Below are 27029 nucleotides of genomic sequence, written 5' to 3'. Positions count from 1 at the left end.
CTCCTTAAATCCTTAGGAGGGAAAATGGTATTCACTCATTTGTAAAGATTTGGGGGCTTGAGGAGATGTTAGGCTTATACAGAGAAAACAATCCTTCTGAAATTTTTAACTATCTTCCATTTTTAAATGCCTGTTTGCTACATACAGTTTTAGCTTATTTTTCTAGTATGGCTGGCACTGAAAAAGCAATAATAAATTATTAAACTGAAATCATTAACTGACTGTTCACAGCAGACACTGTACTCTGCTAATTGTATGCTTGTAGGTAGCACAGAGGGAGGCTGTTTCAGAATTCTTCTTTAATTAAAATTACATAGAATTACAAAGCACCAACTGTGAACAGTAATGAAATCTTGGTAGAATCATTCTGTTCACCTGGAAAACAATACAGGGACACACTGAGAAGACTTGCCACATTTTATACCTAATAACAGAATGAAGTGGACATTGTCAGGAAACACTGAAAATATGACAATACATCCTAGGAGATATTTTGAGTGGTATCTTTTTATTTTTCTTTGAAAATTAGACTTGAAAGAATTACTGATAGTTTGGGCTGATTCTAATTTCCAATTTGTCTTTTCAAATTTCTCCAAGATTTCAGCCTTGTCTAAGAACTTAATATACCAAGCAGTTCTTTCCTAGAAAGCTATATATAATTCTAACCCTGTGTTCTGAACAGTATTTCTTTTTGCTTGAAGTAATCCGGAAGCTAATAGTATATGGGATACTAATTATCAAAATACGTAAAATCCTTACATATAACAACCCTTAAAATTGCTAATAAAGTTTGGAAAGATGCCATATTTCTATTACAGGACAATTGGAGTTCTATGATAGTGTTTTATCACAGAGGTCTATCCTAGACTTTATTTTCTTCATAGTATACAGGTCTTTTTGATGTAAATATAAATAGTAAATAGTTTAAATATAATAATATAATAATAAGTATAACTAATTTAAATTATACCTATCTTTACTTTGATTTTTAAAAAAAAACAGAATCTTTATAAACTAATATATCAGACAGCCTACTACTGAATACCATCTGTTAATGCCATCATTTTAATAAAATTTTAAGGAACCATTATGTCTTTGGTGCAAATGTATTAGATGTACTTTAGTAATTTGTGATGAATTTATTAGAGCCAGTTATCCCTCTAAATCTTGTCTCATATTTTTCTCTATAAAGAAGGTGGATTTCACCTAACATTTCTGACTTTGCCTAAGTAGCTGCTACTGACTTTACTAAAATTAAAACCACTCTCAGAGACTAAAACACTAGTTCAGCAACAGTAAAAATATAAATGTTCATAAAACATGTTTATATTTTCTGCTATGTGCATTTTTTTAGGCTTTGCCGTGCATATGCCATGCATGTGCCACTATACTGATGATTATTTTCCTTCTAAATTTTTTAGGGTAAGAAAGTATTTAAGTTTTTCAAGTTAAAAAAGTAATAGACTTGGAATGTTAGTAGATATCTCTACTTAAAATTTTTTGCTAAAATGGATAGCAATCTTATCATCATTTTATTTTAAATAGCTCTTGTAAAAGGTTAATAAATTGTATTTTTTTATTATGTTATGTTAACCACCATACATTACATCACTAGTTTTTGATAGAGTGTTCCATGATTCATTGTTTACATATAACACCCAGTGCTCCATTCAGTATGTGCCCTCTTTAAAACCCATCACCAGGCTAACCCATCCTCTCCTCTCTAAAACCCTCTGTTTCTCAGAGTCCATAGTCTCTCATGGTTCGATCTATTTTAAATTTTAGTAACTATTTTGTCTTTCCGATAAACCAAAATTTTAAGCCAATGTAGCAAGTGTCAATAGATCTATAGCAATTAATGAGGATTTATTTGTGGCTGACACCAGGGTTTGGAAATCACAATTCCCTTTAATTGTCCTAATGAATAATTATTAGACACATAACTCTGTAAATATGCTTACTGGTTTCCTTCTCTTAAAAAAACTCATTAAGTTCTTAACTGCCCATAATTTAGAGGTGTTGGCATTTTACAGTTTTTAAATTGTAGGGTATTGTCTTAATTTTTCTCTGATATATTTCAAGATATTTCAAGATATTTTTGTGTCCTGCTTTACTAATTCTACCAACCTCAGATACCAACCTCATTCCAAACCAGCAAAAGAATCTAGAAGTGTTGGCTAAATACAATTTTTAGTTAAATAAATAAATAAGTAAAATAAAAATCTATAAGAGCAGTTTTAAAAGGCTCTATTTAGAATATAAAATTGCACCTGAATATTGAAATATTAATATTAAGGTATTCTTAGCACAATTAAAAACATTTAAATATCTCTTAAATCCCCAAAATAAATTGGTAGAAATCTAGGGTGTTGCTTTGACCCATTTTTATCACTTCAGATTAGTCTTTTTGCAACTATGGAAATAACCTAAGAAATATGTAGTCTTTTTGGTTATTATAAAACACAACTGAAAAGTGATACAATTGTGTCTGGCCTAAAGTTGGCAAAAGAATAACTGACAGTAAAGACACAAAGTAGAATTAGAAGTAATGAATAGTGTCTACTAAGAAACCTTGGGTTAGTTAAGTGAATGAAGGGCACACCCCAGTCAATGAGTCTGGTAGCCTCTCAATGCAGTAGCTGAGATAGGGACCTGGAAATCAAGTAAAAGATTTGGGTTATCAGTGAATAATGAAGATTAAGTAACTTGACTTTTGACTAAAGTAAAAGGAGTAATTTATCAAGTAGTTTATATTTGTTTTATGTCTAGTGATGTTGATTCATAATTTGGAACAAATTAAATATGAAAATTGGCCTTGGTTTTTATTCACACTCTCATGTCTACAAAATAATTGTAAAAGGAATTGAATAGAAGATGTTCAGACTTTCCTACAAAGGTTTTTTTATCCTGAGGAATATTTGAGTTTATCTTTCTTGTCTTTGCTGTCTAAACAATTATCCAAAACGACAGCACAGAGGAATGGACTCAACTTGAATTGATTGCTCTTACATTTTACACTCTGAGCATTTAAAAATATTTATTGATTTGATAAGTCTTGTGACTGACTGACTTAGTACTTAACCTGACAATTTAAACAGGGGTTTAGAACATTTTTAATGGCTATTTAAAAAATGTTAAATGTGTTTTGAAAGAGGTCTGTAAAATAGATTCACATTTACAGGGCTTAGCTCATTATGGTGGCTCAGAGGTATTTTTGTAAATATGTAAATGTCTTACTTGATGTTATTTATCAAAAGAAAAGAAGTACATTAAATCAGCAAAGTATTTTTTAAATAGGAAAATTATGTATACTAACCTTGTGAGTACTTTCAGAAAATTTAGAGCTTACAAAGCTACACACTAAGAAGTCCTTTATACTTAAGTATTATTTAGATAACAAATGTCTAGGAGTTAAGGATTTTCAGAGGGCTCAGCAAATCCCAAAGCCCCTAAGTGGAAGCGGTCTTACAGCTGTGAGAACAAAGTCAATAAATGTCTTGAATGTTTGAAAACTTCTGATTTCCAACAATGTTTTTAAAAAACAATTTGCATTTTGATATTATAAGTTTATTTTTAGCTATTTAGCTTTCAAAATGATAACTGTTGGACAGCTATAATGATGTATTTCAAATATTAATGACTGCTTTGTGTTTAATCTTTGATTCACCGTTGGGGTTCATGATAAACATATTTTTAATCAGAGATCATAAAATTCACTTAATCAAAATAATTCTTAAGTGTTATAAAATATTAAAATACAAAATAATTTTTAAGCTTTCAATACTTCACCTCTATAATTTAATTTTCTACTGTGAAGTAATTTATTAAATAAATATCTCAATGAAAATAATTCAAGTTGTTTAGTAAGGATATATTCATTCACAGTTGTAACTCATATAACTAGCATTTCTGCTGACCTGCTAGTAGGTTATTTTATTTTGGAAAACCATTCATACTGTATTATTAATATCTCTATGAGATTTAATTTCTAGGGCTCTGGGAGTTACTTTTAAACTTGGGATAACATTAGTCACTTCTTGAAGACTCATAACTAGGGTAGCATTAAAAAAAAAGTCTTAATTGGAACCAAGGTGAACTGAAAATATCAACAGGCCCCTCTGGATACTGCACCTAACACCAGGTAAAGGTACACAATGGAATGAGAAATGTCAAATCAATCTAGCAAGTACTTACATGTACAGAGTGTATCAGAATTGTATTTCATAAGAAAGTTAGAAAGAGAAAACAATTTTGGTATTAGCGAAGTAGGAAATATTTTATTGCTTGTAGTTCGCAATAGTTTGAAAATCAGAACACTTCCATTCACCGGGCTCGAAATTATGTGCCTTTGAAATGAAAAGATACCCATCAAATCTGCCTGGACTACTGAAGTGATTGCACAGTTTACTGCAGTTATCTAAATAGACAGAATTCCTTTCTTATCTATACAATCGAATTTATTTATGCAGTATTTAGGCAAATCAATAGAAAACAGTATTTTTGTCATATAAATTATATTGCTCAAGAAACACTTTATATCAGCTTTTAGTTGTCTTTCATTTTATTGGGTATGGGGTTCTTTTTAAACAAATATCAAAGGTAAAAATAAAACACATTTTGATATTGGGTAAAATACATAGATTAGAAAACATGCAAAATGGGTACAGAGAGACTACAGGGGGAGAGATTGTTAGTTCAAAGAATGTGGACAAATTTCAGTCAAAACATGGGATGAAACATATCAAAAGTCAGTTCAAGAAAACAAAAAAAAAAAATGCCCCTCTTTCTAAAACATTTTAATGGTTGGCATCAAAATGTAAAACTTAACATTCATTTTTTTTTAAAAAATTAAAAATGTATATTTATGTGTAACAACAAGCAAGAAGACAAAACACATCAAAAACGGGAATTTAAAAACAACTCTTCAAAAAAAGACAAGAAGTAAAAAAATAGAAAGGTGTGGAAAAAGTGATTGAGGCCCTTGTCATGCAAATAGATTTGGTGGAAAAAAAATACCTTCATCTTCAGCACCGTCATTATCACCTAAATCATCTGTCTGTTTCTTTGTAAGGGGACCTAGGATTGAGAACGGAGAAACGGAGGGAAAAAAAAAAAGACAATTCAAGAATAAACAAGACTGAGGGGAAAAAATAAATGTAAATACTAAAATTCTCAAGGGTATTTCCAAAAAGAGCAGGGAAGTGGTTAAGTCAAAGTTGATTATCTGTTTTGTTTAAGAAAAAAAGAATCCCTCTCCCCAAAATATCTTATAGAGGATTTGGTTTGTGAATATATCCAGCATAAAAAATACATTATGGTTTGAAACTCAAGTCATAAGCAAAGGAAATGATTTTTTTTTTAAATATCCACTGCATACAAAAAAGTAAACAGTTTTAGCTGAAAGAACTTAATTTATTCAGTGTCTTTTCTAATTTGAATTGGTGACAACAATAAAGAAAGTAGGCCAAACTCATCTTTAATTTGGGACAATAAAATAACATTAGGGAAAACAGAGATATGAACATTTTCAGGGTGTTTTTTTTCTTTTTTTCTCCTAATTTTTTGTAAGAGCATTAACACTTGGATTTTACACATTTTTATATCATACATTTTCCAAAACTGTGACTTTTTAAAATTACTTGTCATTAAACAAATATTTCCCCATGTGTTTTAATTAAATATTAGCTGCGGATTTAGGACGTTTGCAACATGCACAAAAGTATGAACAGATAATCTCATCACTATGTAGAGCAAAGGTACCATCAATAGAAGTCAGTGTTTGGTTATTAAGTTAGTTACAGAGTCAGGGCTTACATTTCATAAGCAATCTAGTAATATAACAGAATTATGCCCTCTTGCAATTTCATGTCCAGTATAGTTATTTATAAGGGAATCATGTTTTAGGATAATAATTGTATTAAAACGCTGTGAATGTTTAATAAATGTTTTATTACACTTAACAATACTAATTTGCTAGAATAAAGAGGCACACCAAAGGGGAAGTCAAAGGCCATTTGAAAGTAATTTTAAGTGTCACATAATTGACATATTCAGCACACAAAAATGCAAGTGAAGCCCCACGTTGCTTTTCGTTTTCACAACCATTTAATTTGTATGACATTTCATAATCCTCATGCAAAACGCATTCATTACAAACACATGACACTCAAGTTAAAAGACAGCCAAACACAGCAGTAAGCAAGAGAATTTTGTCATGCATAAAATAACAGTCACAGAAAAAGGAAGGGAAAAAAAAAGACTGAAAGTCATGTATTGATTTCAATAACATAAATAGAAAAGAAGCAGGCATTAACTGCAAGCACACTTCGTAGGGAAGGATTGTTCAACATTTCAAGAAAGACTTCTGAGTCTTTTCAGTGATTACTGTGCATTATGTTTGTAATTCAAACTATACCTATTATCAGAACCCTCAAAGAATGAAAAACACCATCCCAGAAAATGGAAGGGAGAAAAAAGAGATATAATCCAGTTATGTTTCATCAGCTCAGAGAAACAGCCTTGAAAAATAGTAGTAACTGGCACGGATCAAAAGATTGGAAATGGAGAAATTAATGAAACTGAAGGGACCCCTTGACTTGTTGTAAGGTCATGGTTTCAAGGTCATTCCAAATATAGACAGAGGAGATGTACACAATAAATTTAGTGATATACTGTTATAGTCACTCTTGTAAGCAATCATTCCTTTAAGAGAAAACCTAGATGAAAACAAGTCTATGTTAATTGACACTCAGTTACAAGTTCACAGAATTCTACATTTCTTTGATATGACCCTGCTAGTGCAAAAAATACCCTCAATGTTTTTGGATGTCCATGCAACAATGTTGCTACATTTCTGAAAAATAGAGATAGTTTATATTTAAATTCAAAAATTGCTGTATCAAAAACTGTATTTGAAATATTTCCAGTTTTAAAACATCACGCAAAATATTACACTTGGAAAATTATATTTTCAAGCTTTTTATTTTTCTTTAACTACCTTAAGCAGTAAATGAACAGACTTCAACCAATATAATTTCTTGCATTTCTATTTTCAAGGATGCTATATAGAAATTATAGTTTGATTTACTAATAGGCAACACAGATTAAGTGCAGTGGTTGTTATTTATTGCCACCCAAACCATTATCTACTTTCCAATTTTAATTAAATTACTTAATTTGCTTAATTCTTGGCTCTATTAAGAAACCACTAACATGAGTTCAAATTTTTTTTTTTTGCTGAATCATCAGTTCACTAACATTTGGAGACACATGTAAAACACAATTAAACTAAGTCACTCTCCTTACATTGTTCAGGCCTCTTTTCAACAATTCAGATGAAGTGTTTTTCTTTCCTGTCTTAGAATCCCAGAGGCAATTTACAGGACTTCTTCAGGAAATCATTCAGGTTCTACAGTTGCCTAGCCAATAGTTTTACATACTTTGCACACACACAGAATTGCTGGTTCTTGGGGCTCCTGAGTGGCTCTGTTGGTTAAGCAACCCACTCTGGGTTTGGGCTCAGGCCCGCCATGGGGTCTGCACTCAGCCTAGAGTCTGCTTAAGACTTTCTATCCCTCTCCCGCCTGACCCTCCCCCCTCAAATAAATAGATCTTAGAAAAAAAAAAAAAAAGAATTGCTGGTTCTTGGGTCTGCATAAGATGTGATAGTAAAAGAATTTTTATGAAAACATGATCTGTCACTTGTTTGCATGTGGGACATAGTTCTCAGTTGCTATTTGACTCTGGGTCTGTATAAGTAGGGAAGTCATGGAAATGATACTGCATATACGATGAGATGACTTTTCCATGGATAATATGGTTGAACAACCTTTTTGGCTGCAGTTTTATCACCTTCCCTACTCAGGAAGCTGTATGCCTCTTAACTGATGTGGGATCATGATTACATACATGCACTAGATGGAACATCTTTTACTGTAGTAAATCTGAACAGTTAAAAACAGATACAGACATTCAGCATCATAAATAGATGGGGACATCATTATCTTAGAAAAAGATTAAGTCAAATTCTCCCAACTAAAGAAGTTCACTTACTGAATAGTAAATAAAAACTATTATTGTATGATATTAAATTGTTCCCACAGTATGGGTTCCAGCAATATTTTCATAATTCCAGAATAACTGAATTTTCTTAACATCAAGAATTGTTTACTTGTCTGATTTTTTGAAGGTTCCCTGGGAAGAAGAGGGGTGATAACAGTTTTTGGCAAAAATGGTTATAAAAAGAAAACAAAAACCCAGATTTCCTTTATCTCATATGCCTAAAGCCACAGGAAACAAATATCTGAGAGGATCCGGCATTGCAAATTGAAAAACTCAACACTGGTTTCTCTCAGGAGGCCTCAAATAGAGTAAACATATGCTTGTGGATTACAGAAACAGATCCCTACATGATCTCAAGATTCCTTATTCCCAGGCTGGAAGGAAAATAGCCTGTTGCCCTGAGCTTCCTTCTTTCTAGAAAATCAGCAACTCTGGCTCATTTTTAGTTTATTCTAAACTGACATAATTTGACATAATAACTGATGTTAAAGTTTTTTTAATTGAAAGAAAATATGGTAAGAGGTGATTGTCATTAATTTTCTTATGAAAATCAGACAACCACATTTTAGAGACCACGTATTTCCTGTAAATTGATCAACATTATTTCCCCAAAGGGTAAAATATTTATCCTTCAACAAAAATACACAGCAATCATTAACAACATTCCAACCATAGCTTATGCTTCTTTTAAACTACAAACAGTGCATTTTCAATACCAGCAGTTTAAATGGGTATCTTAAACACCAAAATATAAAGCGAATGAGTCCTCTAAAACCTGGAGAAGTGATTTATTCTACCTTGAAACTATGGGATCTGTTCTCCTTGAGGAATGCACACATAACTCTCATTAGAGTTAATAGGAAAGTGGACCTCATGTCATTTTGAAAGGAAGTGAGAGTAATTACTATATTTTATATCTCCTATAGGCAATAAATAGATTCAGTGGTGAAACAACAGGACTAGGAAGGTAAAGGGAATTCCTAACTATGAAGGTAAAGGGAACTCCTAACCATGAACTTTGAACGCATTTAAATCTCAAATAGTTTCTATGCCGTCAGTATAAGGGTAATTCAAAGTGTTGGACTTTACAAAGGACTTATGCAGTCTTATATTGTTAGGATCTGACCACAGTGCCTTTTATTTTTTAAAAAAGGAATAAAAATATCAGCATTTCTCTGTAGTTAACTGGAGAATAATTACAAGGCCCTGAAATAATTACTATCCACCCATATTAACGCTCCTTTTTATCATTCTCTTTGATGAAGGGCTAATATACTTTAGGTCTCAAATACATTAGAACTGATTATAAATTCCTTCATTACGGGTTCAATTCAGCAGAAATTATCAGTACTTTGTGTCACACATATCTGCAAAAGGCAAGCAGGTTGAGGGTATTATTAGCTCCTGATTTAGAAAGCTGGCCATGAGAAATGTGTCCTTCTTAAGAGAGCAAGTCTTTGAAAATTTTAGGATTATTTAGAGCTCCAGGCTCCTGTAAGTTCCATTGTGATACATTCCTGGCTAATGACCTTGCTCTATTCTTTCCCCACCTGACTTTAGAGGTAAACTGACTCCATGGAATTCCTAAGGCTATTTCTACACTTTATGTGGAAATATAAGGATGTTGCCACTTGTTATGGGGCAATTGGAAGTTGTTTAAATCTTTTCAGGAATGTTCTTAGTCTTTATAAAACTAGAATCAAGGATGTAAAAATCTAATTATGTCTGTTCTGTATGGGAGACAATGCTGGAATTCAGTACATTACAAATAAAAATAGCAGTATGTTACTGTATTTGATTTTTTCCAAATTGATAAACATTAACATACAATGACTTAAAGAAATCAGATATCATGACAGTTGGTGTCATTGCAAAGGTAGTAAATTTTACCTATTGAAATTTAGTGAATTTTATATAACTACAACACACAACTCTTGAGAATACAGAAATGAATGAAAGCAATTGATTTGGAATAATGCTTATTAATTTGATATTACTCTATTAACTAAAGGTTATCATACTTCTTAAACCATCGATTTTATTAATATGTAAAGAAATCATAGCTGAAAATAATTTTCTTAATAATTTCTCAATCAAAAGATAGCATTCTTGTGCAATGTCATAAATACGCATTATGAGAAAATAAAAATATAATGCAAACTGCTGTGATGAGATAATGGAAGCAAACTTGGGAGAATTCATAGTTTTCAAAGAATCCATATCTGTGCAAATTTTGGTGGCACTGTTATCCCATGCATGATGTTTCAGTATCTGTTGGGAGGGGTGCCTGTTTAGGCTTGTGGTTCAAATGTACATATGCTATAGAAAGGACTAGGTTCCAAGGGTATGAAAGCAGCAGACATGCTATTTATTTTTGTGTTAGCAGAAAACACCTATGTGAACAAAAAACACACTCCCTCAGTTCTTCAGAGGCAGAGCATAGCTTAAAACATGAATTCTGGGGAAAAGAAAATTTGATGTTAAGGTCAGGAAAAAAGGAAAGAGAAACCTTGGATCCAGTATACTGAGAAGAGCTCATTCATATTTATAAGAAAAACAAGTTGTTTTTTCATAAAATTACCTTTATTACAACACTTTGAAGTCAAAGCAATCCTGTCTAGAACAAAAGTGGTAGGACCTGGGGAATTTTTTTTTAAGTAGATAAAAGTAAGTAAAATAGGCTAACTCTTAATCTGAGCATCACCAAATTTGCACAAGCTCATTATTTTTTTAACACTACATTTGTTTGATTTTTTTAAAAAATGCACATTTAGTATTTTATATCATGAAGAATGTCAGAATAGTGCTCCCTTCTAATCTGGAGCAATGTGACTCTATGTTGCATAAATCCTGCAGTACTCTGTGAAGACATACTCTCTACTGACCTGGCTTTCCACACATTATCCAGAGATGTACCTGGGTATGGTGAGGACACAAGTGCCACCAGATCCCAGAGCTCTCTCAGCGAGGCTTGAGACTGGGATGGCATCAATAGTCCAAACTTCTTGGTGTGGCTGCCAGTATTTAGTCATCCAGCTTTTCCAAATATGTTATGCTAGGTCACCAGGATACATGGTGAGCAACACAGGCAAGACCCTAGCCCTCATGAAAATTAATTTTGTCAGAGAAAGAGACATTAAGCAAATAATCACACACATAAACATATACTTACAGACTGTGTTAAGAAAAAAAAAAGTCTTGGTGTTATGAGAGGTTAGACAAGGCAACCTAGCTGAGTCTAAGGACATCTTTGTTGAAAAAGTGCAATGTAGCCTGAGGACTGAAGGACAGCTCAGTACTAAGCAAGCAAAGAGGCTGGGGATGGGAACGTAGGGTGGAAAGAAGATTCCAGCCAGAGAGGTCCTAAAATTAGACAGAGCCTAATTAGACAGTCGGTGAGGCTGGCAAAGGAGAACAGAAAGTAGTGGGAGATGAGGATGAGTATGCAGCTCCTCCAACCTGGGGATTTGTGTCTTAACCCTAAAATCAATAGGAAGTCATTTAAACGGTTTAAGCACACACTGATAAATAGGGCCTAACTGAATCTTGAAGAGAAAATCACAAAGAGGTCAAGTCACTCCAAATCATAGGGCAGAGATTACTTTATACAGAGGTCTGCATTATGTTCTTAACAGATGAAAATAATTTCATTAGAATAAATTAGATGATGGAAAAGGAGTCTATAACCCTTCTCTATTTTCTGTTTGCAAATAAAATGAATATCATAAAAAAGAAAAATCTAAATACATCTAAAATTTTATATTTTAAAGTTTTCTATTAAACATGTATTTAAAGTTAAGTTTATTTTGCCTAAGAATTAACATGATGAGAATTAACATATCCTAACTACTCTTATATTCATACAAAGATAGATGTTCTGTAAGTGATTTCTACTTGGATATCTCACCTCCTTCTCAGCATGATAGGGATGCCCACCAGGTCCACCTCAAGGCCAATTTTACCTCCCATAAAGGTTTTGCATTCAGAGTTATAACTTCCTGCTGCTTCTCCAATTTTATTCCTGTCATGCTCTCCCAGGACTCTATTATTATTGGCCTTGTCTGTGGCCATCACTATCACATGGCTGAATTATTGCAGTAACCTCATAGTTGCTCCCACTGTCACCTAGACTCTAGACTCTCCCAAGCCATTTTGTATGCCATAGGTTTTTGAAGTTGTAGATAATAATAGTGGCAAACCCAAAAAGAAAAAAGATTTAATCACCATCAGCTAAAATGTACACACATTCAACTCCTTCTAAGACTAAAATTGCAAGCATTCCAAGGGAACAGGAACTCAAGAGCGTATACAAAAAACTTGTACTGTGAATTTTAAAATAGCTATAACAAGACAGATGAAAACTAAATATAGTTTAACACTCATTTTGATGTTTTAGAAATTCATGAGCAAAAAAAAAGATTTTTTATTCAAAATGGAAACAAGTCATTTCAAATATTTTTTTAAAAAAATGCAGTTCAGAGTAGTGTTCATTAAACACCACTTTCATTGTTTCACTACTTAAATAAAAATTTTTACTGTCTGCTTCTATCTTATCATTGTAGACTAAATGCACCAGAGTGAACCATCAGACCCTCCTTATTCTCTTCAGATTTTATCTCTTCATTCCATTGCTTTCCAAAATACATCTCTTCTGAATTCTGCCAAACACTTAAAGAAAAACTAATACCAATCTTTCTTAAAGTCTTCTCCAAAATTGAAGAGGACGTAATGCTTCCAAACTCCTTTTATGAGGCAGCATTACCTGATAGCAAAGCCTGATGTTCACACTACAAGAAGAGAAAAACACAGACCAATATCCCCAATGAACATAGATGCAAAAATACTCAACAAAATATTAGCAGACCAGATTCATCAATACATTAAAAGGGTCATATATCATGATGAAGTGGGATACAAAGATGGTTCCACATTAGCAAATTAATTAATGTGACATATCATATTAACAAAATGAAGGCTGAAAATCATATGATCATCTCAATAGATGTAGAAAAAGCATTTGACAAAACACTACATCTTTCAATGACAAAAACTCTCAACAAACTGTGTATAGAGGAAATGTATCTTGACATAATAAAGACTGTATACAATAAGTCCACAGTTAACATCATATCCAATGGTGAAATGCTGAAAGCTTTTCCTCCAAGATCAGGAACAAGACAAGGATGTCCATTCTCACCACTTTTATTCAACATAGCACTAGAAGTCCTAGTCAAAGCAATTAGGCCAGAAAAAGAAATAAAATTGGAAAGGAAGAAGTAAAATCGCCTCTATTTCCAGGTGATAGGATATTATATATAGAAAGTCCTAAGGACTCCACCTAAATACTGTCAGAACTAATAAACAATTTCAGTAAAGTTGCAAGAGAAAAAGATCAATATACAAAAATCAGTTGTGTTTTTATAAAAATGAAATATCAGAAAGAAAAAATTAAGAAAACAATCCCATTTATAATAATGTCAAAAAGGTCAAATACTTAGTAATAAATTAAGAAGCAAAAGATCTGTACACTGAAAGCTATAAGACAATGATGAAAGAAACTAAAGAGGACATAAATAGATGGAAAGATAGATATGGACATTTCAATGTCCATAAATTGAAAGAATTAATATTATTAAAATGTCTATACTATTCAAAGTGATCTACAGATGCAGTGCAATCCCTCTCAAAATTCCAGTGGTGTTTTCCACAGAAATAGAACCCACAATCCTAAAATTTGTATGAAACCACAAAAGACCCCCAATAGCCCAAGCAATCCTGAGAAAGAACAACAAAGCTGGAGGCATCACACCTCCTGATTTTAAACTATATTATAAAGCTATAGTAATCAAATCAGTATGATATTGGTATAAAAAGCAGACACATAGATCAATAGGGACAGAATAGAGACCCCAGAAATAAACCTAAGCATATGTGGTCAATTACTTTTCAACAAAAGAGCTAAAAATATATAATAGGGAAAGGATAGTCTCTTCAATAAATGGTGCTGAGAAAACTGGACAACCACAAGCAAAAGAATGAAACAAGACCCCTGTCTTATATGACACACAAAAATAATCTCAAAATGTATTAAAGACTTGAATGTAAGACAAGAAGTCATAAAACTTCTAGAAGAAAACATAGTAAGTGAACTCCTTGATGATGGCCTTGGCATTAAGTTTTTGGATTTGATACCAAAAGCAAAGGCAACAAAAGTAGAAATAAATAAGGGGACTACATTAAACTGAAAAACGTCTACATACCACAGAAATTATCAATAAAATGAAAAGGCAATCTATGGAACTGGAGAAAACATTTGCAAACCACGTATCCAATTAGAGGTTAATACCTAAAATAGATGAGAAATTCATACAACTCCATAGCAAAACAAAACAAAACAAAACCAAAAAATTTCTCAAACAACCCAATTAAAAAAATTCAAAACCTAAATAGACACTTTTTTTTCTGAAGAAGACCTATATATGACCAATAGATACATGAAAACGTGCTCAACATCACTAATCATTAGGGAAGTACAAAGCAAAACCATAATAAGATATCATCTCACCTTTATTAGAATGTCTGTTATCAAGAGACAAGAAATAACAAATGCTGATGAGAACATGGAGCAAAGAAAACCCTTGTACACTGTTGATAGGGATGTAAACTGGTGTGGAAAACAGTATGGAGGTTCCTCAAGAAGTTAAAAATTGAACTACCATATGATTATGATCTAGCAATCCCACTTCTGGCTATATATCCAAAGGCAATGAAATCATTATCTCGAAGAGATATCTGTACCCCATGTTCACAGCAGCATTGTTCACAATGGCCAAGGTATGGAAACAACCTAAGTGTCCATTGGCAAATGAATGGATAAAGAAAATGCAGTGAAGATATACACAATGAAATATTATTCAGACTTAAAATTCTTTCATCTTTAGTAACATGGATGGACCTGGAGGAAATTATGCTAAGTGAAGTAAGCCAGACAGAAAAAGACAAATACTGTATGGTATCACTTATATGTAGAATCTAAAAAAGTTAAAAATAAGAGAATGAAAGTCATACTCATAGAAATAGTAGAAAAATGCTCACCAGGGTCTGGGAAGTGGGTGAAATAGGAAGAGGCTTGGTGTAAAAGGGTAAAAATTTTCAGTTATAAAATAGATAAGGTCTGAAATGCATAACATGGTTACCATAGTTGATAGTACTGTATTGTGTAATCAAAATTTGCCAAGGCTGTAGAACTTAAATGCTCTCATCAAAAAAAAAAAAAAAGTAAATACATGAGGAGACAAAATCCAGAATACATCTTTTTCCACTGTGAGTCTTCTCACTATTGCTCAAAAATGACCTCACCCTCACATCTTGTGTGCTTTGTCTTATAGAGTTGATTCTTTTAAGTTCTAGTTATAATCAACTCACCTCGGGGGAGGAAAGAAGGATGATAAGAATAGGAAATCTCTAATATAACGTGTAAATTTTTTTGCACATTGAAATAAAGGAGTACTATTGTATGTTTTGGCTGAACTGTTGTCTTTAAGCTATGAACCAGAGACAGTTGTATACTGCTGAGCAAGACCTGACTGTGAAAATACCTTAATTCCTGGACATCACTACATTTTATCTCCATAAGTGAGATAAATAAATTGAGCCAGTAACTTTTTTAAGATACTATTTTCTAAGTGGGTTTCACTGGGAAATAAGTCAGTAAAGACAAGACCTCTACTGTCAAAGTCCTAAAAGAGCTAGACTAACTGTGTGTGTTCCCCTGAAGTGACTTCTTGACAAATTCCAGTCTCAAACATGTCTCTCCTTGCTAAATATCTCTTGTCCTCAGTGAAGCTGTTTCACTCTCTTTCCACCTCATGCATTCCATTCCACATGATTGATTCTCTCTTACCATGCAATCTCTTGTGCTCCCTCTTGTCTGATACAATAAATGATAAGCTTACGTTAAATATTATTAAAAACACTTATGAATCCAGTGATTATATGCCCAGATTCAGAGGATGCTATAGCTGGAAATGACCTTACTATCAAACTCATTTCCCAATTCCTCAAAAAAAAAAAAAAGTGTTAACTGATTTTGCCCAGGCCCCAAAGCTAGTTAAAAGCAGAGCTAAGTCTAGATTTCATGTTTCCTATCACTCTATCTAGTTAGCTCCTTTACAGTAAGTCACATGACAATAAAAGACAAGCAGGGAAAAGGAAAAAAATTGAGTGTGGAGGTTAATGATGTAGCAGAGATATCTTTTAAATAAACGACAAACCAACAGGCCCACCATTATTATAACTATAAAGCCTTGTACTCCTGTAACCAAGATTTTATTTAGATGTCATTAAGGTTAAGATTGAAATAAAAATAAATATTTTCCTTTAAAAGGAAAAAAAACAGAAAAAATTTTAAAAACAAACCAACAGATTTGGAAGGACAAATATCTTAGAGTTTAAACCAAGTAAGTAAAAACAGTTAAGAGGAATAATTTCCCAGAAGTATATATTATTAAACAGAGTGATGCGTGAAATAATTAAAGGTCAAAATACTTAGTAATAAATTTAACTAAGAAGTAAAAGATCTGTACATTGAAAGCTATAAGACACTGATGAAAGAAACTAAAGAGGATGTAAATAGATGGAAAGATAGATATGGACATTTCAATGTCCATAAATTGAAAGAATTAATATTATTAAAATGTCTATACTATTCAAAGTGATCTACAGATGCAATGCAATCCCTCTCAAAATTCCAATGGTATTCTCCACAGAAATAGAACCCACAATCCTAAAATTTGTATGAAACCACAAAAGACCCCAAATAGCCCAAGCAATCCTGAGAAAGAACAACAAACTGAAGGGTTAATGTTTGCCATAGCAGGGGCTCCCAGCACCCACCTACAGTGCTATAGGCTGATACCCTTTCTAACTAGGCAATTTTAGTGTTTTAATATTCCCTCTTAATTTCAAAGACATTTCCAAACCTAGAAGTCTATAACTCTAAAATGTATTTAAAGGTATTTCCTAGAATATATATTAATACTACTTGATATTGTGACTGTGTTCTAATTGGTTTGGAAACAGATCTCTCTCTCTCTGTATATATATATAGATCTATATATATATCTATCTAGCACATGTATAGTTATATAATCTTGGACATGTTTTTTAACTTCATAGAGTCAGGAACACAGTGCCACCCCACCCTCAATATTGTTCTGATAATAATTCAAAGTGCCTTGTAAAGTGCTTAATATAGAGATGTACAATTAAATATTTGTTTGCCTTTCATGTTTCTTTTATGTATTGCATCAAATCAAATCTTTAAAACAGATGCACACACACACACCCCTCCATTCACACATATGCTTCCTAGTATAATATGTGCTAAAGAAAAAGGACATTAGAATTAAGTTGTTCGCACTCAGCTTTCTACTAGCTATGTGATTTTTGTAACTTTCTTAACCTCCATATTATTCAGTTTCCTTAAATGTAAAGTTGGACAATGTCCACCTAACAGGACTATATCATAAGGATTCAAGATCATGGATATGAAATAATGAGTTCAGTGCCTGATCTGTAAGGAGACCACAATAATAATAATGATAATTATCACTGAATTGTCTTAATGTAACATTAAGTTGTTTTAATATATACTAATGTCTAATGTATAGATATTGACAACTATTTTCACTGAGCTTATATATTTGACCCAGTCCCCTATTGCTTAATGTAGAAACATTTAGAGTCTAATATTTCATCATCCTTCCCAAATAATCTATCACCAGAATGTTCTGGCAAAAAGGTAATTATGGTATTTCACACTCACTTTGAAAAGTATTGACACAAATTTACCAGAATATTCCTCAGAAGGTAATAGTATGCATGCTTTATGAAGTCCACTGAGCACCAAGCATCCTAGAAGGTGTGTAGCAATAGTTGACTATATAAACATTATTTTCCACCAATGATCTCCAGGAAGATTATGTTAAAGTACTTCTTCATCCAAGAGTAGTTTTCCTGCTAGTTACACATACCTCCATATCTTGACAATGACAATCTGGTAGAAAGAACTTTTCTGAATGAGTCATAAATTTAGCATATATTTTTATGTGTCTAACATATAATGGATTTTCATATATTTTTAAGTCTAAACCAAGGAATATGACACAGTGATTAAAATTATAGTTTCTAAAACTATGCTACCTGGTTTCAAATCCTGTCTGTAGTTACTACAAGCTCTGTGATCCTAATTTCTCTGTCTTCTTTTCCTCATTTGTAAAATAAATGTAATTAATAATGGTACCTCTTTATGGAGTTGCTAAGAACTAAATTAGTCAATATACCAAATGGCTTACTTGACACAATGTAAATGGTGAAGCAAAGTATTAGCTATTGTTATGAGATAGGTAGTAATTATCTTCATTTAATAGTTGGGAAATAGAAATTAATGAACTTGTTAAAAAAACCTGATGCTATGTTAACCACTTCATAAGTTTTTTTTTTTTAAGATTTATTTATTTGAGAGAGAGTGTGTGTGCAAGGCAGGGGCCGGGGGGAGGTTGGGCAGAGGGAGAGGGAGAGAGAAACCCAAGCGCACGCCATGCTGAGCTCAAAGCTGATGCGTGGCTCTATCTCACAACCCTGAGATCAGACCTGAGCTGAAACCAAGAGTCGGATGCTTAACCGACTGTGCCACACAGGTGCCCCAACTACTCCACAAGGATTATCTTATTGACTCCTCACAACTGTTCCAAATCTCAGGATTATTATTATTCCATTTATAGGTGGACTGGGAGGGGAATCTGGGTGGGGCTTAGAAAAACTATGAATTTGTCCAACATCTTCTATCTAGTAAGTAGGGATGCCAGGATGTAAGATAAGTTCTGTATTATTCTGGAATTCACACCATTAAGAATATTCTGTGCTTTCACAGGGTATCATAACAATGTCAAAAAATCCCTTTCAGGGAGATTAATAGAAAAGCAGTTAAAATCTAAAAAAGTGTCTCATTGGGATATACATATATATACACATAGCTATGTATAGTTGAGACTCTAACCACTTAGAGTAAACTTTGCTGCTAATATATTACATGGCATTAGGTTCATTGAAATGATGAAGAAAAAAAGAAACAATTACAAATGTGGGGAAGTGCAAAACAAGATGTTCTAGGTAACTCTTCTACGCTATAAAGAAAAAGAAGCAAGGTTGTGTATACAGAATTCAACAAATAAAATAAAATAAAACATGTGAGTAATATGCTCTGCAGAAGGACCAAGTCCTCTAAATGTCTTGTCCCAAACAGAAACACTGGGTAGGCAGGATGGAATTCACTTCATGGGAACAAGACAGTGTAGAAAAAGCAGGAAATGTGGTTTATTCAAATGGAGAACATCAAATTTGAACCTCAGTTTGTTACTTAGTCCCAGGGGTATGGACCCCAGGCACAGTAGGGCCAAATGGTGAAGCTGTGAGGCAGTTTCTCCCACAATAACTGAAGGCCTCAGCAGCATGAGATGGCTCATTTCAGAATGACAGCAGCCAAGTTCTCTGGTAAAAGAGCCCACACTAGTAACATGCCTGGCTTCTAGTTTGAGCACTGCTCCTTACCTAGATGATAAGGTATATGACATTATTCAAGTCACTTCATATCTCTGAGCTTTCTGTCAGCTGTAAAAAGGAAGACAATGTCTTCTAGCCCCCTGGGGAAATTCTTGTAGAATCAAATAATATTTGGTGTTTGTGAACACACTGCAAAAGGCTTTTCCTGTGTAATATGAAAGCTTTATATTATTGGCATTAAATGTGCTGAAAATAGTGGGAACTGCTAATTACAAAGGTCATGACTGACCAAAGGACTGGCAGCATTATGCTTTCAAAAGAAGAATATTTATATTATCTTAAAGAAAAAAGTCCACATATACATATACATATACATATATATATTTTTTAATTAAAATCCTCCTGATCCCTATGTGCCTATCAAGAACACAGGTTCTGGAATCAGAATGTTACATTCTGACTCCACCATCCTCCCCATTGTCAGACTTTTGGAAAGTCACTTGAAAGCCCTGGACTTCAATTTATCCATCTGTAAATTAAGGAAAGAAATAACACCAAGTGGGGCACCCGGGTAGCTCAGTCAGTTAAGCATCCCACCCTTGATCTCAGGGTCATGAGTTCAGGCCCTGTGTTGGGCTCCATGCTGGGTGTGGAGGCTACTTAAAAAAAAAAAAAAGAAAAGAAAAGAAAGAAAAAAACTCATAACATAGCATTGTTTATGAGATTAAAAGCAGTAATATATGTGTAGCTCTTAGAACAGTGTCTGGCATATTTTAAGGTCACAACACATATTAAAAATTATTAAAATACACTAAATTCAACATTAGAAAACTACATTAATTGACAGACAAATTACAGGAGAAAAAATAGATATTTTCTTGGTGTCTTTAAAAAAGTGAAGATTCTGAATGTAATTAACAATATGTTTAATATTTACTCATTATAGATTTGAAATTGATTACCAGCTAACAAGAATTTTGAAAACTCTTTTTTGGCAAAATATCAGCTCTGAATTTGTAGCATTAGGAAAAAAAGTGCAGAAAAATTTAAAAGGAAAATGCCATAGCAGCTCTTTATTTCCATTGTAATGTTACTCATTAAGGAAAGAGTTGACAGGTTTGAGACAAGTTAGCATTTCTAATACTTTATCCATTTAAAACACCAAAAACTTTCATGGAAAGGTAAAAGAGATATTCTGGATGAAATTATACTTTTAAATTATATCAATATTAAAATACTTTTTCTAATTCTATTATTTACCAACTTTGATGTTCTAGCTTTATTTTCATAATTGGTAGTACTGTTCAAATGTGGTTATATGCACCAGCACTGTAAGAAATAATTGCTTGAGGGTGACTCCATTCACAATGTGCATTTAAGATGCTCAGTTTAAGAACACTTGCAATAGGAAACATGGCCACTGAAAGCTTACATTCTATCTTGTGCATGAATTGTGTTTTGGGAAACCCATGAGCAAAATTAAGGTATTTGATCTTCAAAATATAAACATGCCATCTTAAAAGGGGCTTATCTCTCAAGTATTTAATGGTTGCTGGATTACAAGAATCAATATGGGATAAGAGGCTCCATGTTTTATTGATTTCTCCTTCCCTGCATTTTCATTCTTCCTTTAAGCTATTAAAATGCCTCAAATCAAGCTAATTTTTATAAGATAGTCCAGAATAATAATATTAATCAAAGATAACATATCCAATACTAATATTTTGCTATTGGCAGTCAAGATTGCCTTTGAAGAAAAAATATTTACTTATATAAATATGAAAGCTTTTGCATTTAGTCTCTAGTATTTTTACAACAAAAGCACTTTTTTAAAAATATATAGAAATCACATTTGATTTTGTAAAATAGTTTACATTTAGATAAACAGCCATTTCTTGAATATCACAGAATTTTTATTTTAATATAGAAAGCTAGAAACAGCTGTATTAAAATTTAAAGCAATAAAAAATATGCAATTGACTTTAGGCAAGATATGTGTTTCAGAAATTTGCACATGAATCAATGTTTCTAAATTTGAAATACACTAAGAAAGGCTGCAATGTTGGCACCCTGTGGTGAATTATTTGGATAAATAAATCCTTCTTATAAGAGAATAATCACTCCAATATGTGTGTTCTAAGTTACCATTGCTAATTTTTTTTCCTTTGAATATGAATGCATCTGTATTTATTTAGTAGTAAACTCAACTCTTCTGGTTCATGTTAAGAAATAGTATCTAATGTTTTAATTGCTTATAATTAGGATTCATTTATCCTTTGTGATTCATCTAAAGATAACTTCTCACTGAGAATGAGTGATTTTCAACATTACTTTGTTAAAACGGAATAGAAATTTGCTCTGCAGGCAGTTTAAATATTATAGACATTTGTTTTTAAGCAGAAGAGCAGTAAGAAAACTCATAAGAGAACAGGTACATAAAAAGACTAAAATGGCTCAGCATTAAAAATGAAAGAAATAAAACTGAATAGATAGAAATATTCAGAAAAATTACATTGTACAAAATCCACAGGTGGAATACCTCCCCCTCGTAACCCTCCCTTTGTATTTGCAGATTAATCCCTGTAAGAAAATCAATAAAATTCAGTTCTCTAGACAGTGCTTCTCCAACATGGGTGTACATGAAAAATACCCAGGGATCCTATTAAAAATGACAATTCTTACCTCCCCTTCCCTTTGAGATTGCTCAGGATTCAGTCTAGAGTTCCCCTTCTTTGAGATTGCTCAGGGTTCAGTCTAGAGTTCAACAATGAAATGATGAATGAGGTCTATGGAACACACTTTGAGGAATACTCGGGATCTAGACCCTTTTCCTACTTGGGGGATTTTGAATCTTTTCCTATTTCAACTCTCACTGGGGAGTAAAATGAAAAGATCTACATAAATATATGAAATTGACAACACTATGTACATGCTTGGTTATGACACACATGTGTGACTGACATGGTGCTTTCCCTTTGAGAAGAAAATGCCCAGAAGAAACACAGTGGCCTATTCCCAAATAAAGCTCTCTTTTGTGACCATACTTTAGATGATAGATGAGATAGATGGATAGATAGGTAGATGATATAGATAGATATATGTATATATACACATGTATACAAACATATACATCATATATACAAACCCATGTATACATATATAATAATACATATATATGTCATTGAAAGTATTAAATGTTTCTTTTTTTTACCTTTTTCTTTAAATTTTTATTGTTATGTTAATCACCATACAGTACATCATTAGTTTTTGATGTAGTGTTCCATGATTCATTGTTTGTGCATAACACCCAGTGCTCCATGCAGAATGTGCCCTCTTTAATACCCATCAGCAGGCTAACGTATTAAATGTTTCTATCCCTTTGCTTTAGTATTTAGAAATCTAGTCAAGAAATAATCCCTGTCTCAAAATATTTCATACTTGTTTAAAATGTATTTAATCATGGCAATAGTTTAGATTCTTTGAGGTTCACATATTATCAAGAATACTCACCTTACTATCTCATATGATATCATACCAGGTCTTTAGTAAAACTAAGACTGGCAGAAGAAATAGTTTTTAGACAAAGCAATGAACTCAACCTGAAATAGTTCAGAACATACTTCTAGGAAAATTAAGGAATGTAAAGTAAGGAAGATACAAGAAATATCTAAGGGGTATAAATGTCAAAGAGTGAGAGAAATATGCTCCCTAGAACATAATGAAATAAACAGAAGTATAAAAATACAATAAGAACACAGCACAGCGTTCTAAGGGTGGCGGCACCATCTGTGGCCTGGGAAAAGAGGAATTGTTGGCCCCCTGCCTAATGCAGGAGCCAGGGAGGCAGGGAAGCTTCTGAACTATTACAGTGAGAACTAACGTAGTCTTTTTGTCTTCAAGCTACGGGTATCCACGTCTCTGTCCTTGTTTCTGTGTGTGTGCATCTCTTTGTGTGTGGACGTCACATCCACTCTTGTGTGTGTATTTCTTTGTGTATGACTGTGTGTGAATTTTTCTGCCTAGTTAAGCATAGATTTCATTCTTGCAGAGCTACGTCATTCACTTGGTGTGTAAACGGCTCTGAATATATGAGATCTGCCCAATTACATCTTGCTGCTTATTTGCATACTTTGCTGTGCCTTGTATGTCTCTCTGACCAAGTGTGTGCTTTTTTCCTATATGCTGTATATATGCCTCTGTGTCTCCATTTATGAGTCTCTTTTTTTTCTGCTTCTGAGTGTCTTTGACACCTGGTGTCCCATTCTATCTATAGTTTTGTGTATTTCTTTTTGTGTGCCTCCCTGATCTCACTATATCAGAGGCTTTACAGTGGATGTCTCTGCATTTCTGTTTCTAATGGCACGTGTTCTTTGTTTACATTATCCCTATGTATCTCTCCTTCTCTCTTTCTTCTTGTGCCTCTGGGAATAGCATGTATTTTTTTTCTTGCTTGCTTGCTCCCATTTATGTGAGCATTACTAAGTGAGTGTCTCAGTGTGTCCACTTTTCTCTGTATGTCTCTCTGTTGAGCATGCCTGTGGGAGACTAGGCAGGTGAGAAGCTCCCATGATATATACCCTCTCTTAAACCAAGTCTGTCAGTGAAAAGACTCAAGGAAATTATCTAGTCTTTTATTGCCTTCAGACAGCTAATATATTACACAGAGAGATGTTAACACTCATCTTCCTTACTTTTCCTAACTTATTCTGTTGACACTCAAGTTTTACACATAGAGTATCTATTCTGTGACTTAAATGTCTCTAAGTCTTATTTCCTCAAGTAAAAATGACGGTAAAAGCACCTTTTTGTAGGACTCATGTGAAAATTACAGATGCAAAGTTCCTAGGACATTACCTAGCACATAGTTAGTGCTCTATAATTCTATTATTCTTATCAGGGCATATTTTTAGGCTAAAATTTTGTTGAAAAGTTAAATTCCTCTAAGGCAAACTGCTATATAATCAAACAATTTTAAGAGATTATTTCATGCAATGTTCCTACCTTTTAAAAATACAGCTAGAAGAACAGTATAAAGTGGACCCTTCTAAGAAATATTGGGACAACTTTTTGGATGGAAAATACATTAGAACATATGTTTCCATGCTTTCAGTGGCCTATGGCCCTAATCTAGTGGCTCTAGACTATGTACCATCTTAGATCAACTAAAATACAGCTCAAAATGACAGCTAGGGCATAAGATAATCTATTGCAACCTCTTCATCTGTAGCAGGTAAGGACACTGAAGGCAGGGAGATTGAGTCTCAGTGACTTGTCCTAAGTTATAGGCAACAGTAGTGAATGTGCTACAAAACTCCACACCCCACAGGTTTATAGTCTATGCCGTTTCCAATGTGTTTTGCTATCTTTACTAAGGATATAAAACATTTTTTTTCATTTCATCATATCTCTTGAATAGATAATTCATTCACAAAGTTGAAAACTCAAATCAATAAATCTGAAGGGATATTGAAAAGTCAGGGTCATCTCATCCACACCTAGTTCCCCTGTTCCTGCCTCATCCCTGATTTTGCAGGTAAGCACTCTTTGGTTTTATATGTATCCTTTCCATATTCTCTATGCAAATTCAAGGAAATTATTTATATAGACACAGCAATTACAAACTATATATGTATTTTAATTTCTTCTTTTATTTTACATAAAAGATAACATTCTAAATTCACTGTTTTGCCCTTCCTTTTTTTTTTTTTTTTTCTTTTTACTTAACAGTATATCCGGGAGATCTTTCTATATCAGTATATGAAAAACTTCCTCATCTTTTTTTATAGCTGCACAGTGATTTCAGATTTTTTTTAAAGAATCTAATTACTTGTGAACACTTAAACCAAAGGGGGAAAAATACAGCTTAGTAAAAAGATATAAGGCTATATTGAAAAATTCCCATGCCAATTTTAATTCATGGGTGGTGAGGAACAATGCAAAGAGAAGGGCCAAGGCGAACTTTGAGCACACAGTAAAAGCTGTCTGGCCACACCTTTTCCCTTTCTTCACTTCCCAAGTGCTGCCTGAGGCACAGAACAAATAGATAAAATATCTATACTTATTTTACTTTTTACTCCCAGGGGCAAAAATCCATAGAATACAAACATTCATAAAATGGGAGCTGTTAGGAGGATCTGAATGTTTTGAAAATATGCACTACTCAAACTACCATTTTAAGTTGTAACTTTCCCAAGACACACACACACAGACACACAAACTCAGTTTTTGTTACAATAATTTTTTTATGGTTTTATAGTAAAACAAAAAGTATCTTGCTGAGAATTTTTTTTACTATAATTCCATTACCCATTATTTTTGCTAGAGTACAATTAATTTACTTATCTATATTATTTCAAGGAATTAGCATTTGAGAGCCTATGAGCCTGTCAGAAATGTTGTGAGGTGTTGAACATACTTTATCCTGGTGAGCTCTTTCAATATCCCATCTTCCCCAGTTGTCCCATGGCAAAACAATTAGATCTACGTCTGATTTGCCATAATCGTCCTTATCCACAATATGCAGTAGATAACAATATGCAAGGCTAACTAAAAACTTCAGAATCCTCTCTGACAGTAGAGTTGCTTTTGTGGGGTTCACAGTAACCAAAGGAGCAAGGAGAGACAGATTCACCTACTCTATCTCTTGCCTGTTGCCCAATGAGATCTCAAACTTCCCTTAAATCTCAGATCAAGTTAAGTCTAATAAAATTACCTTAAGTTCTTTGTCCATGACCAAGTCATGTAACATTGGTTTGAGCTAAGAGTTTATTTTATGACTCTACTAAGAGCATGGGTGCTAAATCTACTCTACATTTTAAAAAAGAGTTCTTTTTTTTTTTTTTAAATACTTCAACAAATATTGCTTCACTGTATCTAACCACTTTGTAAGTCAAGGACTGACTTCCCTGTTTTATAAATATATCCATCTTTTAAATCCAATCATGGAAACACTGGAAGATGATCTGTCCTGTCTAAAGTCACATCACTAACTACTGGTGGCAACTCTATTGCTCATGTTTGCCCTAATGCTTTTCATGGAAACCATTGTAACCTATCCTCAAATCCAGAAATGAATAATTGGCCTTGATAGCAATTTAGTCATTAAGTCAGTCCAAAAATGGGAATGATAAAAAACCAAAATGGCAACTAAAATATCCATCAAATTTCATCCATCCATAGCAGTGAACAAATTCAGTCTTGTGCATTTGTTAAAATGAATTAGATAGATCCATATGTTCTGATATTAAAGTTATCTAAGACATATAAGAAAAGGGGGGGGTGCCTGGGTGGCTCAGTCGTTAAGCATCTGCCTTCGGCTCAGGTGATGATCGTGGGATCCTTGGATGGAGCCCCGCATTGGGCTCCCTGTTTGGCGGGAAGCCTGCTTCTTCCTCTCCCACTCCCCC

The 27029-nt window shown here is 33.3% G+C and overlaps 1 protein-coding gene across 6 annotated transcripts in view; it reads right to left on the bottom strand.

Moving 5' to 3' along the window:
• NLGN1 (neuroligin 1) overlaps positions 1–27029 on the bottom strand; it is an 831148-nt gene that overhangs the window by 445009 nt on the left and 359110 nt on the right. For 4 of the 6 annotated variants that reach the window (XM_027586035.2, XM_027586034.2, XM_027586033.2 and 1 more), the window contains one exon: positions 5017–5076. The exons of the other annotated variants lie outside the window; for them this stretch is intronic. In XM_027586035.2, coding sequence (XP_027441836.1) covers positions 5017–5076 — 60 coding nt within the window. The remainder of the gene's footprint in view (positions 1–5016; positions 5077–27029) is intronic. 6 annotated transcript variants of the gene reach the window in all.

Source organism: Zalophus californianus, chromosome 1 (genome assembly GCF_009762305.2).
Source record: "Zalophus californianus isolate mZalCal1 chromosome 1, mZalCal1.pri.v2, whole genome shotgun sequence".
Lineage (NCBI taxonomy): Eukaryota > Metazoa > Chordata > Mammalia > Carnivora > Otariidae > Zalophus > Zalophus californianus.
Note: the sequence above shows the minus strand (reverse complement) of the source record. Positions and strands in the feature narration are given on the sequence as shown.